The sequence below is a fragment of the Rattus norvegicus genome, chromosome X, assembly GCF_036323735.1.
Source record: "Rattus norvegicus strain BN/NHsdMcwi chromosome X, GRCr8, whole genome shotgun sequence".
Lineage (NCBI taxonomy): Eukaryota > Metazoa > Chordata > Mammalia > Rodentia > Muridae > Rattus > Rattus norvegicus.
Window position 1 is genome coordinate 77,856,613 of NC_086039.1, and position 14,564 is coordinate 77,871,176.

The 14,564-nt window shown below is 35.2% G+C and overlaps 1 protein-coding gene across 2 annotated transcripts in view; it reads right to left on the minus strand.

Moving 5' to 3' along the window:
- The window catches only part of Brwd3 (bromodomain and WD repeat domain containing 3), a 93,475-nt gene that overhangs the window by 12,847 nt on the left and 66,064 nt on the right, over positions 1 to 14,564 (minus strand). For both annotated transcript variants that reach the window (XM_008773357.4, XM_039100563.2), the window contains exons 25-37: positions 13,684 to 13,791; positions 10,508 to 10,632; positions 9,716 to 9,798; positions 8,873 to 8,984; positions 8,353 to 8,414; positions 8,092 to 8,247; positions 7,322 to 7,442; positions 6,195 to 6,320; positions 6,031 to 6,109; positions 4,907 to 4,963; positions 3,949 to 4,089; positions 2,913 to 2,981; positions 1,476 to 1,628 (exon numbers count right to left, since the gene is read on the minus strand). In XM_008773357.4, coding sequence (XP_008771579.2) covers positions 1,476 to 1,628; positions 2,913 to 2,981; positions 3,949 to 4,089; positions 4,907 to 4,963; positions 6,031 to 6,109; positions 6,195 to 6,320; positions 7,322 to 7,442; positions 8,092 to 8,247; positions 8,353 to 8,414; positions 8,873 to 8,984; positions 9,716 to 9,798; positions 10,508 to 10,632; positions 13,684 to 13,791 — 1,392 coding nt within the window. The remainder of the gene's footprint in view (positions 1 to 1,475; positions 1,629 to 2,912; positions 2,982 to 3,948; positions 4,090 to 4,906; positions 4,964 to 6,030; positions 6,110 to 6,194; positions 6,321 to 7,321; positions 7,443 to 8,091; positions 8,248 to 8,352; positions 8,415 to 8,872; positions 8,985 to 9,715; positions 9,799 to 10,507; positions 10,633 to 13,683; positions 13,792 to 14,564) is intronic.

Below are 14,564 nucleotides of genomic sequence, written 5' to 3' on the forward strand. Positions count from 1 at the left end.
AGAGAAATTTTTTGCTTCAAGTAAATAGCATACTTAATGTTGAGACCCCCAATTGATGAATGTGCAGAAAAAAAAGGGAATAAAAGTGCTCAGCCACAATCAGACTTTCCAAGGTTCAGGAATCTCCAAGGAAGAGAGGGGAGAAAGATTTTAAGAGTCAGAGGTGGTGGATGACTTCAAAGAAATACCGTTTTGTAGACATAGCAGGACAGTTGCTCATAGGGACCCAGAGAATTTAAGAGCATGCATAAGACCTACACAAGTTCCAGAGAGATAAAATCCCAGCATAGAGGACAGGAAGGTTGATGTGCAATCCTACCAGTGGCTGAGGAGCCAGAGCATTTAAAGGCTTGGAAGAGCAGGAAAGTCAGGGCTTTTTGTTTGGTTTTGTTTTAAGTGATATAAACCCTGGTGAGCTGACTACATAACAGAACAGGCCCCAATCAAAAGACTATCTGGGCGGTACACACTCACCTAATGAGGAATGAATTTAAAAAAAAGAGTATCTCGAAGTTGGGTGGGGGGAGTGGGGGGGTTGACAGGGTACTAAGTAAGTATGTTTAAAATATAGTATATGAAATTCCCAAATAATTAGTAAAATTTATTTTGTCATAATACATAAGCAATAAGACTTGAAATGTGAAACCCAATGTTATAAAAGTATATAAATGTTAAATATTAGTATAGTCCTAAAGTAAGCACATTAAATAGTAACTATATATAAGAATGTGATAAAGTTTGAGATTTTTAAAAAATATTTTTGTAATATGTTTTAAACTTTCTGCAGAGGCTGCATTACTCTAAAAGTTACGATGAGAGGAGAAAAAGCAAATAAATACTACAATGAAAGGAAGAAAACCAAAAATTGTGCCTACAGAATTAATGAAAATTTACCATATATAAAAAGTTGAAGCAGGTAAATATATGCATACCACATAACTAGTTGGACAGTTAGTTGGGTACTAGTGAATCCAAAAGAAAATATTACTATAACTATTTCTTGTTCTCAGAATATTTTCAGCTTTGATAATACATAGGGAAATATTTTACGTTAAGTACGGAAGAGATGAACCTTCCCAACAGGGTTCACTAGTTGTGATAGTAACAGGACTATCTGCATTGAGAGGCAATTAAAGATTTCATATAAATTAATATTGTCAACTACATTTCCTTTTATTAATTCATTACAGGGGAATTGAGTATCTAAATCATTAACCTTCTTTCTTTGTCTTTTCTCTGAAAATGTAATTCTCATTAAAGGATCACGAAGGGTTAGATGAGAAAGTAAAAGCTGTTTAATTTCAGAATGGTATTTACATAGGCCTTGAAAAAAATCCAGAATTCAGAAAAGATACTGAGAATCAAACTTCAGTAATTGTGTCAAATAGTAGAAGATATTTGTTTACAACTCTTAAAATCTGAGGAAGGAAAACTGCCTGATATACATAACTGTCCATTTAATATTAGTTTCATACCCTTGACTTTTTATTAGAAGTATAAGCTTTGGAGTTGCTGAATATTTGGCGAACATCTTTATAAAATTCCAGAGGACTATCATAATTTCCTGATTCCAAAGTTTCTTTCACAGTGCTGAAGTCCATAGGTGTGTCTACAACATCTTGGTAATCCTACAAATGATAATGTGTTACATTTAAATACTCAAATTGCAAAACAATTGTAAATAAAATAGCATGGAGAATGACATTACCCACTGATGCAAGTTATTCTGACACAAATGCTACCTTTATTTTTACCAATCTATTCTCACTCCCAAACCAAGTCCTTTGCATGTTTCTGAAAATGAGTTTAAAGGATTAGAAAAATCATAGTCATTGGCTAGAAGTGATTGATGATATCTTGCCAACTTACCTAAAGACAGATGATGAGATTATTCAGGTATAATTCCATAACTCCCCTCCACAAATTACCTACATATTTCCAGGCTCCTGAGTTAGGACATTTCACGTATGCTGTTATTAGTTGAAGTCAGAGTTAACTGGCCATGCTTGTGCCCCATAGGCTCTGTCTTGGTCTCTATATACAGCGGAAGCTGCCTTTAAACTTAATGGTTCTCCCACGTTAGCCTCCCAAATATTAGGGTTATATTTCTACACTATTACATTTGGCTTCTTCATTGTTTTTGTTTATTTTTATTTCATCTAAAGTCTTCAGTCTGACTGATTCAGAATTTGGTTTGAATCCAATTAGGAGAAAAATAGTCCATTTTAACTTAAATCCTTCAAGTCTAGAGCTATCATATAGGATACTATCTGAAGTAGACATATATTACTACCCTGATTACATGAATTGGGGTATTCAGTCACTTATGTTATTTAGAATCATTAAGAAGTAAAACCATCCAACTTTCTCTGGGAAGAAAGCGAAGTACCAAAAGTAGTAGAGAATTATTATTATGAAGAGAAAAGGTTTTCCAAAGTATGAAAATATACAATTTCTTTAAATAGATTCCAAATGAAAATATACAATTTCCTTAAATAGATTTCCATAAGTTTTAAAAACTCCAAAAGTATATTCTAACAGTTTTTCGTAGGGAAAAATGTGGGAACATAACATAATAAGACAAAATATCAAAATATTCAGATGACTATTTAAGGAAACTCCAGTGAGAATGATCATCTGTAATCCAGAAATAATAGAGCACACTGCATGTTCTCTGCTTTGATGCATGGCTTTATATCTATATCTACAAGGAACAACTATGACTTCATAGAACTGTGAAAACATGCTGATTCAAAAAATAAAAGAATAAAAATGACCAAAAACAAAATAAAGGCATAAAAAGAAACTAAGTGGAGTTGCAAAGGGGGACTGAGCAAATTGAACAAAATTTGTGTGCAGTATAAAAAATGTAATATAATATGTAGTATCACAAAAAGATAATCTAAGCCTACCTCAGAAAGAGATGGATCTTGTCTATCTGGAGGAACTGATTCTGAGGATTCTCCTTCTTGTTGTTGAGCCTATTAACACAGTAAATAACACAGACTGTTTCCACAACACCATGACACAGAACAAGACTTGTAATGAAACTATGACTCAAGGCTCAAATAACCACAAATAAAAACCTATTTTACTTGAAAGAATTCTGTATTCATCATATTCTGCTATGAAAAACCCAAGCATTTTGTACCAAACTCAACCTTTCTATGAACAAATCAAACCTCATTGAATACAACACTGTTATTCATTTTCCTTTCCAAAACATACACATATATATTGCCAAGTATCTATAGTATTTGGAGTTGTCACATATGTGTACGGGACAAAAAATCCTAGACATGGGGCTGAGCAGTGCATGCTTTTAATCGTAGCATTTGAGAAGACAGGAGGAACATGAGAAAAAGGTCAGTTTAGGTGTAAGTCCCAGGCCAGTCTTATATACAGTGAGAAGACCCTTACTTAACAGTAAAATGTAGCTCTATACTCTAATTATGACTATTATCTTTGTTGAAAAGTAATATTGGTATATGAATCTAAGTGGCCATATTGATGATAAACTTGCAATGAATTAAACAGGTTTGATATAAATATTATTACCAAGTATCAATAGTGTATAGAGGTGACATTAAAAGTCAGTAGAATACACTAAACAAATAAAGCATGAAGGAACAGAAAAGTGTTTTTTGTTTTGCTTTAGACAGGTTCTCACTAGGCAGTCCTGGCTAGCCTGGATTTCTGTGAAGATCAGACTACCCTCAAACTTCCAGTTATCTACCGGCCTCTGGGATTAAAGGCATGTGCCACCACATCCAGATGACTCGAATTCCTTTTCGAAACTATGCAATTTTCATACTAAGCCCATTACAACTATTTTTAAAAAGTTAGAACTAATAGAAAACGATGGGGGAAGTTGTTCATGAACAGGTACAAAGGAATAGTAATGGGAAATTGTCCTGTGGGCCATTATGTCAACAGCAGTATGCTTACTGGGTGAGAATGAGGATCCGCTGGCTGTCGAAAGGGCTCTGAGTCTTCCCGTTCATAAATGAGGCTCAGTAGCTCTTTGCATTGCTGTTTCCAAGCATCAGGATTGCACTTGAGAGACTGTCGTCTGCCTCGACATTTGGCCTAGAGATTTAAGATAATTACACCTTTCCTTAACTATTCCTTGATCTTCTCCTAAAAGTCTAATGTTATCAAAGTTAAGCTGCAAAGTGCTGAGTTAACCAATCTGTCATTGGAATGGCAGTCACTGGTATAAAACACAATAGTCACTACTTTTATGTTTCTTTGTTTAAGTCATCATTCTGTCCTAGTCAAAAATAAATCAAAGCTAATGCCAACGATTCTGCTATTCTAAAATTTTGTTTTAGGAAAACCTAAACTGCAAAAAACTACAGATAAGCAACTGTTTCCCCACTCCCCTCGCACATAAGCAGAACTTGATGTAAAATGTTGTTGGCCTATGGCCTGTATTTGGGAGCCTTATCTGTTTCTTGAATTGTAAAGACTGTTTATTTAAACAGCATAATATAAGTATAAACAACATAATCTGTGTAGGCCGCCTGCTTTCCTTGGGGAATCTGGAACCAAGGTACAGGTTAGTCAGAAGGTGCCTACATAACCAGTCTTTAATAAAAGTCTTGGTAACTGAGTCACTAATCACATGCATGTTTTGTCTTTTCATTGCTGGGGAAACAGTGTGCTCTATGACCTCTCATAGGAGAAACTTATGGTTTTATCCAGACTCGCCTTGTATTTTTCCTGTGATTGGGCTGTATACTATACTGCTTTAATAAATCTAAATCCCACGTAAGCTATGTATTTGCTTCCAAAGTGCTAAGTTTCAAGTTCTAGCTGCTCTTGAAATTTGGGGTAAGAGTTTAGGATCTCTGACTCAGGAATCCCGGAAATGCGTTGTTTTCAGTGAGTCATGTTTACTCACCCTCCTTCCAGATGAAGTGCCAGGACCATCTGAATCTAAGTCAACCATTTCTGTATCCTAAATTAAAGGGGGAAAACAAGAGATGCTAAGTTATATTCGAAGTGTTACAAAGTAGACGCACACCCATGAGGAACCGGCAAAGATGATGACAGCTAACTTTTCTTCATTGGATCAGGCAGCAGAACAAATGTGGGAGGGAGATTCCCTCCAACCATTGCCAATATGCTGTTTACAGGTTAGAAAATACACTGGGAGAAGGACTGAAATGGCTTGCTTTTTAAACTAGAATAGGGAAGGAGGAAAAATGTGAAACTTTGTATTTAAATAAGTGTGAGTATATAAAAAACTCTACGTGAATTCTATGTGACTCATTCATATGATATAATTATAAAATACTCCCAATTAAACATTGCTGTCTCAAGAATTGGTTCCCTACAGGAAATATACATTTGTACTAATTCAGTTAAGCCTATCTATAAGAAACAGGCTTGATTAACACAGAATTAATACCCAGGTCCAACTAGTGAAGGGCAAAACAACTATACAATGGACATGGGAAATCAAGCTTTTAAAAATTTTGCCTTAACTTTTTATTCTAAGCAAAACAGAAGTAATAGTTTGTAGAGAAATTCTTATGATATCAAAACCTAAATTAAAATAATTTAAGCTAAAGGTTATAAAAGTACAAGGAAAAATGAATAATTTTGCTTGGATTTTTAATATGTTAATATTTAATTCCTATATCACATTGCCATTATTTATATCAATAACATTTAGGTGTATTAAAATAGATTACTTTCTAGTCAGATAAATTTTCACCAAGAAAAATAACCAAAAGAAATCAAATGCTTGGTGCTTTGTCTTTTTTTTTAAGGGCTGAAAATCTTACTGATTTTTGATCATATAAATGCACTGAGTTTCAAGGGACGACTTGTCTCACACCGCACTTTGTAGATAGCACCACCACATTTTTGGTTTATAACATCGGAAAGAGCTTAATATAAAAGTTTCCAATATTTAGTCACCTTTCAAAAACTTTCACTATAACCAATTACAGTATTTACACTAACACTATGTCTCAAAGACCAGAAGAAATACAGTTACAATCAAGCTGTAATCCTTACCTCTTCTGGATCGCTGCTGTTTGGATTTTCTGCTTTGATTTTATTGTAAGTATCCAAAATATCAGTACAGCTTTGATCCCTAAGAAAGAAGATAAGTAAGGCAAACTACATTCCACTATTTAAGAAATCGGATATTAGTCTCTATAGAAGATGACAGTCCTTACCCAATAAACCGAAGTAGGACATCAGTCACAATCTTGGCTGCTTTAACTATAGGACTATCTGGCTCATTGAAAGTCCTGGCATTATGCTCAATATAACGTACCTCCCACATTAATGCTGATATTCTCCTATGAAGTAAAAAAAAATTTGTTAGTATTGGCTGATATAATTGAATTATATTCTAAGAACATGCATTATTAGACTATGAGGCACTTTATCATTGTTTATCTAAAGTATTTCAATATATGTATATGACACATATATTATGTGACTTATGCAGGCTTAGAACATCAGCATGGCTCAATGAATAACCTGAGGACCAGAGCTGGATGCTCAGGATCACATAGTAGAAGGAGAGAAGCAACACCTGAAAGTTGTCCTTTGACCTCTCTGAGTGTGCAGTACTATGAATGTGGTTCTTCTGCTGACCCTCCTCCAACATTCACACACATAAATAAATGAAACAAAAAAATAACAAAAGGTGCATTGGTAAATCAAAATCACATTTACTTTAGGGAAAGGGACCAAAAAAAAGTAGGAAAAAAAACCTATATTGTGGAAAATAACACACTTTCATCTAGCTATGCTTGAAATATCAAATGAAATCAATACCTATTTTATAAAATATGCACATTTCTCAGGTCCCAGAGGCAGACTAACTAGCTCATGGAATACTGAAGTCACTGTAAAGTGATCATGACTTAACAAAGGACCAAGAACTGACCTCCAAAGTCCTCTCCTAATAATTTCTCTCCTAAGCCAAAATAAAGAACAAAATAACTTGGTCTATTTATATATCTGGCAATTAAACTTACTGAATCCCATAGGAGGATTTAAAAAATTTAGCATATTCACTGGAGCATCTTGATCATGAGGCATTAATAATATACTCCCTGATCTGCCTTTAGTAAATTCAATTTAATGGAGTTTTTGTTTCATACAATTGTGCTGCGTACGTTTTCCACTCTATCTTTTTTCCATACAGAGTTTTAGTTTGCACATGTGACAATAGAAAGAACTTTGGAGTTTGGTTTTTGAATGACTAGATCAGACATCAAAAAGCAGATTTTACAAGGCACAAGAACCACAAAACTATGATTTCTCTAATAAACTATAAAATAAAACAAACCTGTAAAAGCGATTTTCAAGTCTTTGTTTGATGGTATTGAGGTCAGTTGGATAAGCAACTACAGTACAATACAAGGGGTAGGCACTGAGATCCACTGGAACAGCAAACGGGCTGGCAAAATCTATAGAAGTCACCAAAATGTTTAAAACCTAGTTACTAAACAGATCAACATTTCCTGTTAGCTCATATTCACATATAAACAGGAAGGAAGGGCAATATACCTAATTTTTAAGACAGTAATGCTTCAAATAATAGATATGTCACATTTTCTTTGTATATGACATCTTTGAAGCATATAATGAAGTATTGGTTCAAATTTGATAAAATGAAACAACATGAAGTGAGACACTTGCCAAATTTCTATGTCTTTCCTGAATAAATGCCTAACTTCTCTGATGATATAGTTCAGAAAATAAAACTATTTATGTGGGTAAAATATATTACTCACCCACTGTCTTACCAAGAAACCCCTCTAAAGTCAGTCTCAGAAAATAGCTAGTGAGCCAAAATGACTCAAAAAAAGCAAAGGACACTTTGTGCTTGTCTTCATTATTCCCACCCCCCTCCCCCGTCTCCAGAGCAATGAAAAAGTTTACTAGTTACTACCATAGCCAAGCATTTAATAATGTTAACATTAACTTAAATCATTGTGCCTGTTGAATTAAACATAAAGCACACTGTGATGAACTATAGCTGTGCAGACTTTAAGATTCTGCTGGCCTTTCACGCTCCCCACTTTTGTCCCAGTCGTTTTTTCAGAATCACCATACCCAGGGAAAGAAGGTTGTTGATGCCCTGAATAACTCGTTCACACTCCTCATCTCTGGAATGAGCCCCCCACTCTCCTTCCTGGGGTTTGTACAGTAATGCCGTTAGTTCTTCCTGGGACACAGGAATACCAGCACCAACTTCATCTGGAAAAGCAGCTGGGGACAGAATAAAAAAATTCCAAAAGAGTGAGTTTCCAACATCAAACTGTTGCAATTTTGCTTTTCTAGGAATTATTAATGCATCTTTAAAGGGATATTTACTTCCTTCTGGAATTGGCTCCATATCCCAGGGGCTCATCTTTTCTCTTTCATTATTGTCCCAGCTATCAACAAAAGAAGAAGATGCAAATCAGATTCCCAAGCATTTCCATTCATATAGTAACATTATTTGCATGATTTCTTGAAGGTGAAATTCAGAAGAAAAGCAACATAATATTCATGACACTACAACTCTGCTTACAGATAGACAGTATTGCACCCCTGATAGAGAAAACCTATTTCACCAATGTAAAGGTTAAGAGGGCAGAAGCCCACTCTTCATAGTAGTCATTTCTTTGCTGATGAAGAATATATCTAAAATTAATCCACAGGAAAGGTTCCAATGATGCATTAGAAAGACAAATGTTGGGGTTGGGGATTTAGCTCAGTGGTAGAGCACTTGCTTTGCAAGTGCAAGGCCCTGGGTTCCGTCCTCAGTCCCCCCCCCCAAAAAAAAGAAAGACAAATGTTGATATAATGGAACACCTAGTATTTGTCAGAGGCACAAATGAAGTAGACTTACTGAACACTGTAACACTGGAAAGAGCTATCAGGATATTCTGGCTGAAAAGGCTGCTGACTTTCCACAGTTCCAAACCACCAGGCATCATCTATTATACTGCGGAATCTATCACCTAGAATGAATTAAACAAAGACAATGAACTCTGTTCCCATTCAAATTACGATGTCTTTTTAAAATATAGAAATTGATTGTCTTTATCACCATCATCATCATATATAACTCATAAATTTTATAAATCTGGTTTAGTAAGAGATTAGAATAATATAATAAAATATTTAAAATATAATATTATAAAATACTACAAGTTTGTGATATGGTCTCTCTTGAAGCATCCTATTGCACTGCTATATTCTCCCTTCTTTTTGTGATTATGTGAGTTGGTTCAGTGAGTGACGTAGGCCTTGTCACAAGCGCTACGATATGCAGAGCATTCAGAAGACACGGGTGAAAATAAAAGGGAGATTCAGCTTATTCACTGGAAAAATTGACATCCCAGGCAAGAAGGAATATCATGGTGTGAGAACTCAGTATATTACTGAGAATGAGGAACAACCTAAAAATTATGAGTTACTTTTGGTATTTCCAATTCTGTACCTTCATTCTAAAACTGCACATAGGGGAGCAAAATCATACAAGGTAAATGAGGGTAACATGATGTTTACTTTTTGTTTGCCTTATACATTTGACTCTTTGGGAATAGGTGAGGGACCATGTGAGGGATGGAAGGAGGGAAGCACTGTGCTTGGGATGTAAAGTGATTAAATATATAAATCAATGGGAAAAACAACAGGGTTAATACTGTACTCCAAGGTTAGTCATTAGAAGTGACAGTTCTATACTTACCAATCTGCCAGTTCCTTTCTTTGGCTTCATTATAAAACTGATGTAACACAAGGAAATCAATGACATCTGGCATGTCATGATACCTACACCGAAAAGAGCACAGTAGCATGTAATACTATAATATAATAACACTTATCACATGTATCATTTCCAAGGATAAATATTTGACATTGCAAAATTTTGTAAGTCCTGTGGTCTCCATAGTGTGTTTACTTAGCTAACATAAAGATATCAATAAAGGTTTTAAAAACTTAGTATGAAGACCTTCATTAAGATTGAAAAAGAAATGGTTTGCCAGTCCTAGTGGCATACACCGTTAACCTTGGCACTTGGGAAGCAGAGGCAGGTGGATCTCTTCCAAGGCCAGCCAGGGGTACAAAGTGAGATCCTGCCTCAAAAACTATGCACTGATAATTTTTTTCATTCCCTTTGATCGCAAATTTAATTCCACAAAGAGTTGTTTACTTATTATTTGTATTATTAACAAAAATAGCACCCACTATTATGCTTCAGGCTTTGATTCCTAAGACAGTATCAGCATTTAAGTGTGTCCATTTTACATGAGCAGATTAAGTAACCTGCTTTGCTCATATCAGTTGACCCGTGTGCATTTATTCATTTATTCTTGCATATCGTAACAGTATATAGAGCAACAGGAACTAAACTCTGTAGAGTTGTAAACCAGTATTTTCCTCTCCCAATGTTTTTGAGGCACTAACTGAATATTAAATACATTATAATGATGCACATTAAAATTCATACAAACAAACAGAATCAGAAACAGCTACTTACTTAATGGAAAAAGACTCTCCAGTCATTTTGCCTGAAATTGGATCCAAAAATGCAAGTTTCAAGCAGCATAGTGTAGGTGGTCCAATCTCATATTTGATTCCTACAATCTTAACAAATTCTTGCTCCTATACATAGAAACACCAATGTATTATTTTTCTTTATATAACTATCTTTCATAAATATACTTCATTGTTACTCAAACAACTTAAGCATTATCTGGATATTAAACTGTTATTCAATAGTGTCTAAACTAGCAGCAGTAGCAATAAAAAGCTTTTATTTTCATTTAAAGATATTTCAGTTCTTTTATCGGGGTGAGGGTAGCTTCAGGACATGGTTTTTCTATGTAGTCGTGGCTATTCTGGAATGCACTCTGCAAACCAGGCTGCTCTCGAATTCTCAGAGGTCTGCCTGCCTCTGCCTCCCAGGTGCTGGGATTAAAGGCGTGCATCATCATAGGTTGGTTATATATTTTTTTTATTTTTAACTAAAATTGAATTACACCACCTCCCTGCTTCCTCCTCCTCCTCCCTTCAGCCCCTACCATGCCCCTCTACTCTCAAACTACTTGGTTTCCTTTTCTTTATTAAAATTAAATGCGTGTGCACGCGTGTGCATGTGCCCGTGCCCCCCTCCACACACACACAGATATAACTTGCTGAATCAAAAAGTCATCTCATTATCCATCAAATAATAGGAACTACACTAAGTTGAAGGTAGTCTCTTGAGCCTTAATATTTAACAGTAAAGCTAGTGAGATGATGATGACTTACTTAGTGGGTAAAAGTGATTGCTGAGCAAGGCTGGCAACTTCAGATAATCCCCAGAACCAATAGTTTGTGAAAAGAAACAACTTTCAAAAGTTGTCTTCGAACTTCCACGTGTATACCACACCAAGTGAGTATCTAAACACTCATGCACATGCATATGAAAGCCAATTGAATGAAGAATCACAAAAAGAATACTAAACAAGTTGACATTTATGGTGGGGCTATAAACAAGACTAACCAGCAAAACCCTTAAGGAAGCATTCCAGAATTTATGATCTTAAGTATTACCCTTAATTTATAGGTCTTGGGTACACATCAGTCAAATGTTCTTAAAAATGAAAAGTTGTGACATTTCTCAAAGACACAAACTCACAGCAAACTCTCTGTTCCTCTGGTTCTTTGAGTCTTTCTGCTCACCTCTTCCTCAGTGATTCCTGAACCTTGGTGTGAGAACTGTGTTGTACCTGTATCAGTGATCTACAACTCTGCATTTTAGAAAGCAGCAGATATGCTAACTTGAAAGGGTAAAGCTCACTAGGCCTCAACCCTGAACTCTATAGGCAATTCCTTAATGCCAAATGTGGGAGAAATAGTCTTCTCCAGGGACAAGAATATCGACTGTATTCATACAAGAGGATTCTAATTCCAAGTGGTCAGCCCTGAAATCCTACACATATAAGTAACATAAAAACTAAATAGACATTTATAAACACACACATACACACACACACACACACACACACACACACACACATACACAAACACATGCGTGCGTGCACACGCACGCATGCACCACAGCAATTAAAAAAATAAATGAATTTGAAAGAGCAAGGGGGCACATAGAAGGATTTGGCAGGACAAGAAGGGTGAAACAATGTGATTATATTATAATCTCAAAAATAAGAAAAAATGATTTAAAAATAATGGGGAGATAATGAGACTGTCTCGTTAAAAAGAAATCACCCACACTATTAGTGAAAACAATATATAATCATTCAGATTTACGTATATGTTTGAAATGACAGACATTTTAAGCATATGGTATTTTAATATTACAGTCTTACAGTTTGTTGTTCATATTTAAGAAATAAAGAACTAATCTTCCTGGATACAGTGACTTAAGCCCATGCTTTTATATCTTACACATACTACCCTCCTATAATTTCCTAGCACCACAGAGATATGAACAGAAATAAGACAGAAATCTTATCCATTCCCTTGGTTCAAGGAGAGAGTATTCAATATCATCTGATTTTGAATAGATAAGCAGGCAGTAGAGATAATCCTATAAAGGTGACTTGATAAGGTATTTTAACATCTAAAAACATTAATGTTTTATCTGCAAATGTCTAAACTAAATATCTAATTGAATAGCCAGACTTTTATCATTAAAGACAAACAGCAACTCTTCATTTTCCATACAAAAATCATATTAAAATTGCCCTTTTTTTCTAAGCTAGAAAAAAAACAGACATAAAATTCAAATAAGAAAGATACACACTTATGTCTGCCTGTACATCTTTTATATCTGACAAAGAATGAATTCATAGTAACTGACCTAAAATTCTTCAATATAGAATAACTATCTTTCTTGATATTATATTATTATATCAGAAGAGATGATCCCACAGAATATAAGCCTCTAAGCCTCTTGTGCTTTCTGATATTTAACCTAAGTACAAAAACTATGAGAATGTCTGCAGTTCACTGGGTTTACTCTGGAATATACACAACTGTTGATAATGTCAAATACTTGAAACTTCTGCTTTTCTGAAGTTGAGGAATGGTAAAAACAAGAGGACCCAAAGCTTACAGGAAAATAGGGCAAATAAGAGAACACACAGGCTAAAAATTGTTTAAACATTTATTTTACGTGTATGCCTGCTTTTCCTGCAAGTGTTTGTGTGTACTAAGTGAATGCTGGCTGGCTGGTGGAAGCCAGACAAGGACATCAGATCTCTTGGAACTGGAGTTAATGACAGTTGTGAGCCATCACGTGAGTACTGGGAACTGAATGCAAGTCCTCAGTAAGTGTTCTTACCCACGGAGCATTCTCTCTAGGCCCATAACATATTTTTAAAAATAATGTTCTGTTTTGTACTGTTTGATATTGATTCTCACACTAGGTTAGACTGATTTGTAATTCACTCTAGTCTAGACTGGCTTCACTTCCCAGCAGTTCTGCTTCAGTTTCCTAAGAATTAAGTTTACAGGTATGACGCACTATACCCTAGCACACAAATTTTAAGAAATATATATTATCCATTCTATAAAATAGCATGCAGTAATTAATTTTGGATATAACACCACCAAAGCATCCATGAAACTGAGACAAAAAAAAAAAGCTTAAAGCAACTTAATTCCCAAACTCTTTCAATTGAATTCATGCCTATCCGGCAAACTTACCCTGAGATCCATTTTGTTCCATGGCTGTTTTTGTAAATTAACACTATATATTTTTGATTTCCTTACAGCTCGCACATAAGCTTCATGTCCTTGTCTAAAGTAAATAAGCTGAAACAGAAAATGATGTATCACAATGTCACATTCTATTTTAACTCTACACATAAAATAATCACTACTAAAAAAATTCCCTGATCAAATGATGTTCATTCAACACTCATGTCTATTTCCCCCTGTGCTGTTTTTACACTGCATAAATATGCAGTTTTTTTCTCCCAAGCAGCTGCAAAAGTCAACTGAAGAAAAGAGAAGCCCATGAGAGAGAAAAACAGGTCTCAAGGAAGGGGGAAGGGAGGGCAATAAGACACCTGTGACATTAAAGAAGAAAGATGAACACTAAGAGTGAAAGGGTCCAAGGGGAGAATTGGGGCAGAAAGATGTGAGAGATGAGAATAGGAGGGGCGAGTCAACCAAAACAAAATAATCATGAAAGTACCCTAGGAAAAGTTATTACATTCCATAGTTTAAAATTTAGATACTTAGAATACTACTTACAAGCTTAAACAATTTGTTGAAATGCAGCCAGTTTTGTAAACATCTATCATGAGGTTTTTTTCTTTAGTGTGAGGCTGCCTAGGAAAATGACTTCATACAGTATTTAAATGAAGTAATTTTAATGATAAATTGAAAGTGTTCTGTTGGAAGCATTCATGTCAGCACTAGCTGGCCACTAAAGAAAATGAATTCCTCCCTGAGCCCCTTATGGTCTTACAGCCACAGTGACAGCCCTTGAAGCAAGTTCCCTTCTTGTCCTCAATGAAATGCTCCTAAGTTGTCAGTTCTCCATTCTCAAATGCAGGGGTTGGTTGTTGCTCTGAACACAC